General features: G+C 30.0%; 1 protein-coding gene across 4 annotated transcripts in view; it reads right to left on the minus strand.

Moving 5' to 3' along the window:
• The window catches only part of LOC107445150 (sodium-dependent dopamine transporter-like), a 165,457-nt gene that overhangs the window by 73,498 nt on the left and 79,245 nt on the right, over positions 1-12,714 (minus strand). For 3 of the 4 annotated variants that reach the window (XM_043053562.2, XM_043053561.2, XM_071182138.1), the window contains exon 2: positions 2,526-2,700. In XM_043053562.2, the coding sequence (XP_042909496.1) occupies positions 2,526-2,670 (145 nt within the window). In that variant the 5' untranslated portion in view covers positions 2,671-2,700. Of the gene's footprint in view, positions 1-2,525; positions 2,701-6,328; positions 6,479-12,714 lie in introns of those variants that run through there. The other variant, XM_043053563.2, reaches the window with a different exon arrangement.

The following is a 12,714-nucleotide window of genomic DNA, read 5'->3' on the forward strand; positions in this document are numbered from 1 at the left end:
ATTAATACCGAAAGGGTTAAGAAACCATACCATGTGATTTTCATAACAAATAAAACTGCGACGGCAACAATGAGAAATGGTTTTAGACTATTGTCTTTTTTATGTTTGATAGAAATATAAAAAAAAAAATGATATTTCAAAAATTCCATAATGCTGATCGTCCTTAGTCGTTAAAAAGAAATCATTCAACGAACATAAACTAGAATTTTAAATTTAGCAAACACGATTTCTTAAATTCATTTTAAAGAGCAGTTTGGTGTAGTTTTTTTTATAGCTTGGATAACACGTGCGTAGTTTTTTATAGCAAACGTTCGTATTGTCCGCATTATTTTATGCATCATTCGATTGTTTTGACTACGACTCAGTTGAGCTCGTGTCCTAGAAACTGAATAAGATAAACAACAATGAAATAAAACTGCATATACCCCACAACAATAACAAGCTTTTATTTATTTTTATTCTAAACTTTTAATTTTAGTGAAAAGAAGAACTGGAGAATTTAACACTTTACTAAAAATGTTTTGCACTCCTCACTATTTCTTTCTGGAAAAATTTATTTTTTCCTGTACTCGGGAAGAAACAAGAAATTATTCATACATATGTTTAGCTGTAGGTACTATAAGTATAGTTAAAACGAATGAAACTTAATTATAGTATAAGAAAGTTAAAAGTTTTTTTCACTTTTTTTTTTTTTTTNTTTTTTTTTTTTTTTTTTTTTTTTTTTTTTTTTTTTTTTTTTTTTTTTTGAAAATCCATTTTTATGTACCTTATTTTTTATTTTACACAGAACTTTTAAAACCTAATTCTAATTATTCATTCTTGAATGATATTTGTGTTATCCCTATTTTCCTAAACATATTAGAGTGCCTAAAAATTTTTTTAGCTATTCTGCATCAAAAAAATTGCATGGTTAAAAATTACATACACATAGGATAAATTGTTCTTGTAGGTTAAATTATGCTTACTGTAACAAATACTTGTTTTTAAAAAAATATTACTTTGATTCTTTTTAATAGATTAAATTTGAATTATAATTTGTCACTGAATTTGAATTACAATTTGTTCTTCTTTATTTGATTGTTTAATATTATTTTTAATAAATAATATAGTTTTTTACAATCTACATTACTTAACAATAAAATAACAATTTATTTTACACCCTAAAGTTATGAGTATTTCAAAAGAAATTTATTTTTTATTAAATTGTCTCTTCTTGGTTTTTACAAATTTAAAAATGATCTCTTTTTAAAAAGTTAAAAAATTTTTAAAAAAAATTCAATTAAAATTGAAGTTTAAGCTATTTATCAAAATTAAAATTTTTAATTGTTAAAATTGTTCATTGTTAAAATTGTTAATCATTAAAATTGTTAATTCTTAAAATTGTTAATTGTTAAAATTGTTAATTCTTAAAATTGTTAATTGTTAAAATTGTTAATTGTTAAAATTGTTAATTGTTAAAATTATTAATTGTTAAAATTGTTAATTGTTAAAATTGTTAATTGTTAAAAAAATCTTCCATTTGAGTTAGTAGACACCTCTCCTTAATCTGGCCCTGTTTGAATGTAGCCCTTTATTTTCATGATATACAAGATTAACTGTATATACAAGATGTTTCAGCTAAATGTTTCAGAATTTCTAAGAGAGGTAAGGTGTATGCTAAAGACTCGAAATCAGGCAGCAATGCAGGGTCGGTAATGCTTTCTTTAAACGGTGATGTTTGCAGAAGTATCATAAAGGAAAAGACAGTAAGTGAACATTTGTTTCATTAATGAATGTGCAAAAACTAAAGGAACATAGATAAAAGAAAAAGTTCGAATCTTTTTTTTATTGACTGTAATACAGACCTGTCATCAGTGCCAGATTAAGGGTACACGGGGCCCTAGGCCATTCAAATTTTTGGGGCCCTTAGATTAAATTTTTTTCCTCGTATATTTTTTTATTTATTCAAATATAAAAGTATTTATATATATTTCATTTAAGAAAGCATATTTAAAATTAAAATAAATAATAATAAATTGAATTTTACTTTCTTTTGTTAAATTAGAACTAAAAAATAATCGTAACATTTTGAAAAAAAATTGAAATTTATTAAAACTTTACAAAATCAACGCTACTATATCATTGCTTTTTCTTAATTTTTTGAAAATCATTTTCAAAAAATTCACTTTAAAGGGGCCCTTAATCATTGGGGGTCTCAGGCCATGGCCTAGTCTGACCCGATGGGTAATCCAGCACTGCCTGTCATTTACGACTCACGGAAATTCGAATATTTTGGAGTAATCTAGGCTCATATCAAATTCCTCGAATTCCCGCGCAATCTTCATCTACCCCTTTAGGCAAGCATCTCCGACTCTGCATTGCTACGTGATTTCGAGACGTCCAGATGCACCCTACCCTTCTCAGAAGTTCTAGAACTTTAAACCGAAACATAATGCGTAATAACGCTTGCATACAGATACAAAATAACTGCTATTGAAAATGATAGCCATTTCTGTAATGTAAAAAGAAAAGAGATTGGTGCTGACCTGAGGACTTGGGCGTACTTGTAGAAGAGCAGTAACCATCGTCGATGCAGTTCTTCAAGTGATTCTTGATAGAGGGGCTCTTCTGGGACGTGGAGGTGGGTAACAGAGCTTTCTGCATTCCTCTACTGGCGCCCTTGTCTTGCATCCACGCAAGACGGGTCCATTGGTTGCCTTACTGAAAGAAAAAAGATAGAAATACATACATAAGGAAGAAATTCATCTCCACTAATTTTGTACACGAGTTTCGCCACTGCGATATCTGTGCGAAACATTTTGCTTGTAAGAATTTGTTCCTTAACCTTTAGAGTCTTATAAAATAATATTCAGTCACTTTGTTTTATTGCACTTTCTGGAAGACAAAAGAAGTTCATGTGGAGTGCATTACATAACCAAGATAATTGAAAAACTAAAGCCAGACAATAATAATAATAGTTAGAATAGTCTTTTAACAAAATACTATCAATTATTGAACCACACTTGCCTATGGCGAAGTAGAAATATAAATATACGTTTTATAACGAAGCTTATTACATTGAAAAATAATGATGTAACAGTAATCCCTCATTATATCATACTTAATAGAAGCAACAAAAAAAATAAAAACGAAACAGATCCGAATACGTCACGTGTGACGTAGATTACTATAAAATTGGAAGAAACAAAAGTTAACAAATAAATATCTTAACTCTTTTTTAAAAATTGCAATGAATGTGCTACATTTTTTACTTGTAAATGAGTTCATATGCAATCTTGAGAAAAACAACAAAAACTATTATGCTTGAAGTGGACTGTGTTATCATAGATTACAATTCAATGCTCTACTGAGATGTCAATGATTCAATTTCGTAAAAAAAAAAAAAAAGATGAATCATCGACGTCTTCAAAAAAAAAAAATCGCATTTTATTCAGATGATTTCGTATAAAGAGATTTCGTTTCTTATTAAATTATACTTTATATCCGTATACGCAATGCTAATCCCAATTCTTTCCCTTTAGAGAAAAATTTCCGATTTTTTGCTTCTGATTTTTTTTTTTTTCGTTTTTGGGAAAATAAGCGTTTTGACGAAGAGCTGCTTTAATAATGAATAAAATATCAAAATCAATTCAAATTAGTAAAATCAATAAATAAATAAGATTTCTACATACTATCTTAATGCATTTATATATTTCATTACAATTTGTTTTTCAAATTCACGAAAGTAACTTAATATGCTTTACAAAGTCAACTTTCAAGAACAGGGCTGCCGAATACCAACACTTTTTTGTAAAATTTATTTCAGTCTTAGAAAAGTTTATGTTTTAATGTATTATTTTCTTTTTTTTAATGCAAATTTGATTTAAAGTCATTTTCCATACCACTACAAAGTAGAAATGATTCTAAAGGTTAAATGAAATCTACTTTGTTCCAAGTATTTCATAGGGCGGCTTTTAAAATGTCGGCAAAATTATTCTGAATGCTTTATATTTTAATTGAACACCACAATATAAAATATCTTTTGAAAAGTGTAGCAGTTATCAGCTTTGCATATACATAACTTGTCAGTTCCAGGCTGGTAATTAAAAGTGTGCATTTTTTTTCTAAGCACAGATACATACGATATATTTGCCAATGTGCTAGATGTATTTAAAAAGATCAGGGAAATATAGTAATTAAAAATACGGGGGAAAATTTGTATTTAAAAAGATCAGGGAAAGAAGTTGCAGAAATAAATTAGTAAACGTTATCATAAGGGTGACAAAAGTTAACAAGCGAGGGGAAGATTTTTCCTTCAAGTTTACTGAAAAGTTACTTAACACGTTCTACTAAGTTACCTATTAGCCGGCTACTATCAAGTACATAACTTGACAGTTACCGTTAAGAAGTTAAGAAAATGCGTCACAAAAATTAATGAGAGGCAACAAGATCGGAGAATATAATAGAAAAGTCATCGAAACCAAGATCGGAGAATATTATAAAAAAGTCCCCGAAACCAAGATCGGAGAATATTATAGAAAAGTCATCGAAACCAAAATCGGAGAAAATTATAGAAAAGTCGTCGAAACCAAGATTGGAGAATATTATAGAAAAGTCATCGAAACCAAGATTGGAGAATATTATAGAAAAGTCACCGAAACCAAGATCGGAGAATAATATTGAAAAGTCATCGAAACAATGTCCCTTTGCACGTTCTATAGAAGGTGATAATCAACTAACGTGCTAATGCTAAATCAATTATCAGATACAATAATGATATTTGAAAATTTGTTAGATTAAAAAAAATCCAAGAACATGAGCTACAAAAAAGAATAAATAAATTTTAGCACAGTGACAGGAAGATTATCTTGATGATTTTTCTTTCATATTTAACGATAAGTCACTTAGCACGTTCTACTTAATCAACTATCAGCTGCGATAATATGCATTTGAGAACGTGCTATATTAAAAATGATCTAAGGTAATGCGTCACAAAAAAGAATAAATAAATGTTAGCACAGTGACAGGAAGATTGTCACGAAGATTCTGTTTCTTCAAATTCACTTAAAAGTTCCTTAATTTCTTTTACAAACTATCAGCAGGCAACTATCAATCATAAATTAACTGCCGATTGAATAGCGAAGAGTTGGCACTTCTTTTCTAAACCCAGACACCAACGCTATATTTGCCACAGTGCTATATTTAAAAAGATCAAAGAAATGCGTTACAGAAATAAATGAATGTTAGCACAGTGACATGTATAAGAAGAATTGTCAAGCACACTGCGGATTCAAAGGATGCGCTTAATCAAAATTTCAACGGGGCATCATAAAATGGAACTAAATCAGTGTCACCTGGTGAGAAGATGAAAAGCTTCGCATTTCTGGAATGCTTTTAACTGAACACAGTGTTTCCTCTACGCATGACGTATATGATCTATTGTTGCTGCTTTGGAGAGTATTTATAGGTAGTAGCTTTTGATCCAAATCCAATGAACTTCTTTTAGTTTTTGTGATATCATTTATGTCTTAGAGACGAGAGAAAAATTCTTGCTTTGAGTATGCATATGAATGATCAGTTTAAGGTTTGGAGATTATTATAGATTAATTAACCAGAATTTTTAACATCGGTACTAATACCGCGCTTAAAATTCTTATTCGTAGAAACTCGGGACTCAATGTTAAATGTCACAAAACTTCCAACGTCTAAAAATGTGAGCAAACAAGAAAAAATATTTTTACAATCGTACTAAATTACAAGACCGATTATTTAATAATTAAATTAACGTATTACTTTATTTCTGGACCCCATGAAACACTACTATAATTGCTTTAAATTGTTTTTCTTAGGAAAAAAATCTACAAATTTCGCATTTTCAAATGTATTACAATACTTTTTAATTGAGGCACAACACAAAATAACGCAACAAAGCTCGCATCATTGCATAGGAACAACTTTCTAAGGAGGGTAAGTTCCCTGACAAACGGAAAGTTCCATTTCATTAATCGTGGAACTTCCTCTCCAGAGAACGTTGTTCCTTCATGTGATGTTTGTTGCTTTATTTTGTGTGCGTTATATTAAATTTTGTATCGTGTATCTATAATAATATATTTAGATGCAATATTTGCATATTCTTTACATAAAAACAGCTTGAAGTTATTACACTTTTTTTTAAATCGAAGACTACATTTTCGTTTGATTTAGATTTGGTAAAAAATCGTTTGCTGGGTAATAACTCGTTGATGGAATTTGGCTAAGTATCCAGTAAAAAAATGTTTTTAAAATATAAATTATTTTTTCTATGATAAATTTGAATATTTTAATAACATTAAATAAATATTTCACTCACCAAATAAAAATGTAATCCTTTATATTCAAAATGCACGTCAAAACGTTTATAAGAGTTTAATAAAATCCGTGTTTAAAAGCTAATCTTTAGTTACTCAATGAATTCACGAATACTGCAATCCTTATTCAATGTTATTTAACACACTGACTCAATTTAGAAGTAAACAATCGTTTTACCTTTTTCCATAAATTGACTGATAACATGAAGATATGATTCAAGATATAATAATAATCATACACACCTTTATTCAAGATTGATATGGTAAATGCAGGAAACATGTTTTAGCTATGTTTTCTTTACACCAGTATTTTATTTCTTATTCTTGAAGTCTTATCTTTAAACCAAACAACAGTTATCAGTATTAACTAGTTCATTGGAAGAGTGAATTTACATTGAGACTTTTCGATGAAAATAGAATCTAAGATATGGGAATTTTTAAATTTAGCAAGGAAAAAGTATCAAGTTTGGCTTAAAATTTTAACATCAAACTTTTTTATGCAGATTTATTAAGATCTAAGTTCAAATTCGTTAATTTTTAGTTATGTTACAACGACGGCAAAACATCACAACACTTATAGTTGTACTATGCTTGATAAAATTTGTTGTTTTCTTTCCTTTTATTCCTAAGAATCCTTTCAAGTAACATTTTTTTAATTGTATCTGTGACTAAATGTTTTTTTAATAAATTATTTTCAAACAATTGTAATATATCTGTAATTTTAATTTATATATGCGTAATAAAAATATTACAATTCATATATCAGCAATATTTCTATATTTTACCTTGAAACTTATACATAAAGTGTTTTGTCTTTGAATACATAAAAAACTAGGGTTTTAATTTATGTTATACTTATGTTTATTTATTATAATTATGTTCTTAATTTATGTGATAAAAAATTCCAGCTGCAGTCTTGGAAAAAAAATCTTTACTTATGTAATTTTATTGATCTGTTATTTTTTTATTTTATTTTATTTTGTCACCAGCGTTGAGCAGTCAATTTATATCGTTACTAGGATAATCTTTAACATTCTAGTGACATAATTTTGCACTTAACTCAGAAAACACGAAACTCCCCTTTTTTATTGATTTTTCTAAATACATCAGTCATTTTAGGGATATCCCATAAGATATATATAAACTCGAAATTGCAATAATGAGTAGAAAATGTACAATGTTTACGAATAATATTTTTCAAACTAATTATCGAATGTTAACTCTTAAATTTGCAAAAAAATTAAAATGTGGGTTCTGCTCACTAAAATACAATGATAGAGTTGAACTTTTACTTACTGAATGAGTCGTTTTCATTTATGAATTTAAAATGAATTTCTTTCGAAATTAATATTTATTCGAAAGAGCAATTTTAAGTTAATTTTATTAATTAATTCAACTAGGTAATTTTTTGTATGTGTTGTTGTTTCTAATATCACTTGTCAATCCAGTAAGTCTGCTTTGTGAAACAAAGCTTGTTTAAGGCAGAGGGTGCGTTTCCTGTTTTTCTGTGTCGCCATATACGGCCGGTTGTTGTTGTTGTTAATTTACGTCGCACTAGAGCTGCACAATGGGCTATTGGCGACGGTCTGGGAAACATCCCGGAGGATGATCCGAAGACATGCCATCACAATTTTGATCCTTTGCGGAGGGGATGGCACCCCCGTTTCGGTAGCCCGACGACCTGCGCGCGAAGTCGAGCACTTTACGGTAGCACAGTTTAACGAGGACCAATACCGCACACCCTCGGTCCCTACGCAGACTGATCCAAGTGGTCACCCACCCGCACACTGACCGTAGCCAGTGATGCTTGACTTCGGTGATCTGCTGGGAACCGTGTCTTAACGATCAGTCCACTGCGGGACGCCATATACGGCCAAGAATATGACATCAGCCACACACACGTCACAGCCCGTTTATAAGGTGGGCCCATTCATACATCCATTTCATGCCTTACCGGAATTTCCTTTTTAGTCCTTTGGACTTAACTAAGCAAATGTGCTAATTTTTTTCCAATTTCACTTCTTTTATTTCACCTCAAGGATTTGCCTCATGTCTCGGATTTCATGATGAATGAATAAAGGGCCCCTTCGGTCTCAGACACCCAGGCCAAACCTTTATGACTGACTGATATCCATTCATTCATCCACAGATCGTAATTTTGATCTGAACCAGAAACTGATCAATCTCCAATTCAGTACCCCCAGAGGTATGATTTGTTATGGGACCTGGATGAATTTGCGACCCAACAAATTTAGCGTTCACCAGTCACCATTTACAACAGGGCGAGTCTTCGGCTGACGGGGATCGAACTCACCACTTCTAGAACGTGGGCCTAACTCCCTACCAACCAGGCTATCCCGGCCTCTTTTTGTATGTACTCGCAGCTATCACAGCAAAGTATTAAACTGAAAAAAGAACAATCATGTTCATTTAAGTAGATGGGATTTGAAAATATTGAAAAAATCAAAGAAATATTTTACGTATTGTGCTCACGTGTTGTAGCGTTTTTCCTTATTAAAAAAATTATTTTTATTCATTATACTGTATTTTATGTTCGTTCAAAAGAAAACTGATTTCGGCTGGTTTGACAAATGTGAGGAAACTTAACAGGATTGTAAAAAGTTTAAAAAAATTATGGCGAAATTTGTTAGAGATAACTCCTAAAATTTGAAAAATATCAGTAATTATTTTGTCTTCACGAAATTTTTAAAAACAAATTTAGATTTAATGCTGTAAATGCTTTTTGAAAAAACAAAAATGAATAATAAATAAAACAAATTTTTAAAAAAAGTTTAAAAATTGATATTTTTACTCAAAATGAACTGAAAAATTTCAGTACTCAAGTATATTTTCATTTAGATCGAAAATTCGGAACGTTATTATGTATATATTAAAAATGAAATAACGAAAAATGTTTTAATAAAGTTTTTTGTGTTTTTTGTTTTTTGCATTTTTTGTTTTTTTGTATTTTTTTACGAATATAAGTTTTTGTATACTTTTTTAAAATAAAACAATATTTTTTTAAAGAGTTTCAAAATGTGCAATGAATTTCTCTAAATGAAAATATAATTCTAAATAATCACCTGCGGCAATTTCTCCCTTTTCTTAAATAGTGTTTAAAAAAAATTGTTTTTTAGAAACAATCAATCTTTAGTGCAATTCAATCTTTTGATTAGCTTTTACTAATACAAGCTATGATTTAACCATTATACATTTGAGATAACTTAAATAACTTTGAGAAAAATTAAAGTAATCGTTCATTTTGTTATGGTTTAATATATTCAAAAAAGTGTTTTTTAGAGGAATCAAAAACTAAGATGAATAAAAGGCAACTACAAGGGTTGGGGAACGGAGCGATCAGGGCTGAGCCTTCTATAGTATTAATAAAAATCTAAATATTTTTTATTGGCATTTTTTAAAAAACTATTCATGGTAAAAATTAGTCTTAATCTTCCTTTTCCGTCTTTTAAAACTTCAGTATCAAAATTGATTTAAAATCACATTTTGCTCATCAAAAATTACTTTTTTGGACCAAAGAAGACTTACCTTCTATTAAGTTCAGTTTACAAGGGAAAATATGAATAGATTTAAATTTTTTTTTTGAATAAATTACAGTTGTAGAGTTGCAAACATCCTGCTTACTATATACCTAAATCAATTTTTTGTTCTAAACTTTTTCTTTCTTGTACATGCCTTCTCTTTGTAGTTAATGGAAAAGGAAAGAAAAAATCTAAAAAATGGACGACTTTATTTAATGCTTTTTGTATTTTTATGACACATTAAAGGAAATGAGCATTATGATTTTTTATCCAATGATAATACAGCCATATAAAAAAAAATTTCTCGTTACCATAACTAAAAACACATTACATAATAATTCGAGTATCTAATTTAGATTATGAGGTTCACTTTGTTATTATTCCGAATATATTTAAGTGTAGTTGTAAATAAAACGTGCCTTGTTTCTATAAAAAAAAATTGCCACGAAATGGATATCACCTGTTTGGTATTGAAAACAAAGACTCTTACGGAATAAATGCACCATGAACTTGGAACGTTTGTATTTATATGAATATCATTACCATCTGATTATTGTATGAATTTCATCCTGCCCTTGTTTAGATGAGTGTGGTTAAGGGTCATGACCGTTTTATGACTTCCCTTTTTCGTCTCTTTGCCTTATTTTGTTTTTACCGTTTCTGATAAAGTTGAGGTTTTGTCATTATGAAATATTCGAAGAAAAAGTTTTATGAGTTCTAAAAATATTTGCACAAACAAAGCGCTTAAAATATTTATACTGCAGGAAGTTGCAAAAGAAATTTAAACGTGTAATCAACTTACTACTGTCGGATGCAGATATTATGTCGGAGAAGGCAAATGTGTCACTAGGCAGCACGTGACCGGTAATTCCAGTGACAATTAATTCCTGTGACACGTGAGAAGTACAAATTTAATTAAATAAATAATCCTAAAAGACTGAATCGGTAAAATAATACTTGATTATAAAACCTAATTCCTTTCAAAAACACAGAGATTGGAAATAAAAGTGGACATGTTTCAAGCGCTCGAAAATAGGCGCCCTTTTTCATGACTTGCCAGACATGAATGAGCAGAAGTAAAAGTGATTTGAAAGATGAAACTGAAAATTGCCAATAAAAAAATGGAAAATGAAGGTGAGAAACTAAACTAGAAAAACCTCAGTATCCGAGAGAGAGAGAAAATAAACATGAAAAACAGAAGAAGAAAAACCATTGAGAAACAAAATTAGAATACAACTCAGTAGCTGAGCGAGAGAGGGAGATAGTGAGAGTAAAACTCATCTAGCTGCCCTGGAATCTTACTTTATACTACGTTTCCATAACGCGTGGAAATGCATTTTGCCCTGATTTGCCTCTCTCCTCCACAGTGGTTTTTCTTGTTCTGTTTTTCGTGTTTATTTTTATTTTCTCCCTTATTTTTATTTTTCCTTTATTTTTTACTGAGAGTTTTTCAGTTTTATTTCAACGTTTGCAACTTTACGTTTTATTTTTCAAATAATTTTTGTCTCTTTGCTATCACGTCTGGCAAGTCTTGAAAATGGGCACCGATTTTTGAACACTTTAAACATGTCAACTGTTATTTCCAATCTGTGTATTTTTGAGGAGAATGAAGTCTTTTTTAATCAAATAATACAAGTTTAATTATTTTAATTAGTGGAAAAAAATTTAAAAATTAATTAATTAAATTTTAAAATTAATTTTTCACCTTGCGACTATCATAAGGATATTCAGAAACAAATATGACTTTGGGGGGCCAATATCATGTTTATTTCAAGGCAAAATAAGTGAATGCGATGAGATGTAAGAGTTAAACTGCAGACAATGAAAAAATTGCAGAAGTAAGTTTGCATAAAATTTTGAGAGCCGGTTCAACGAATTTTCGAGAGTATTTCATACTTTAACAATCAAGTAATCGTTATTCTATAGAATAACTAGTTAAATCGTAGAATTCAACAATTTTATGTACTTTAACTGACTTGTCTAGTCATTTCATGAAATACCTAGTTATTCTTAGAAATAACGGATTTCACACGTTAACGGTAACATATACACTACTCAATTTAACATAAACCTACTACCAGAGGTCAGGAAAATTTTTCCTTCATTTTAGAAATAAATATTGTAATGTTTGTAATATTTCAGGAAATGCTTAAAAAGAAACGCTTTACATTTACTGCTATCAATAGTTTTTTTTACCATTTGAGAATTTTAAATAGTTTTTTAATTTTTTTTCTGAAAACGTGGTACCACTACTAAATTTGCTACAATTAGCTACTGGCAGGTAAAGAAATTTCCAAATTTTTCCTTAAGCCTACTTGAACAAGGCTCTTTGCAAAGCTTCCCAGCATTTTGCAAAGTGTCAGGCTAATTGGAATGGAATCTAGAAATTTCTATTGCAATGAGCCCACATACGTCTAGGCTAATTTTATTTAATTTATAACCGGTGTTGAACAGCCGACTCAATTATGAGTTTACTACTATCAATTTTCAACTCCCCATTCTTGTAATTTTAAACCCCACCCAGAAGACAAGGGAACTAATGGATCAATGATGAACTAGCCTTCGTTGAAAACTTTTTGATGGCACGAACCCGCATTTGATTTCAATTGGAAGGAAAATCACGAAAACCTCTCATCGTTAGCCCCATGACAAGGAGATTCTAACACACGATCCGTCTACCGCTGATGATATTTTACGTCAGCATTGTGGTCAGTGCTAACCGGGAGCAGAAATCATATCAATCAGCCATTTCTGGGATTCGAACTCGATTTACCTCATTGGAAGGCGAACGCACTATACCCTGAGCCACCATTGTCTGGGCTATATGGGAAAAATAACTTGTTTGTTCA

The sequence above is a fragment of the Parasteatoda tepidariorum genome, chromosome 6 (assembly GCF_043381705.1).
Source record: "Parasteatoda tepidariorum isolate YZ-2023 chromosome 6, CAS_Ptep_4.0, whole genome shotgun sequence".
NCBI classification, from domain to species: Eukaryota; Metazoa; Arthropoda; class Arachnida; order Araneae; family Theridiidae; genus Parasteatoda; species Parasteatoda tepidariorum.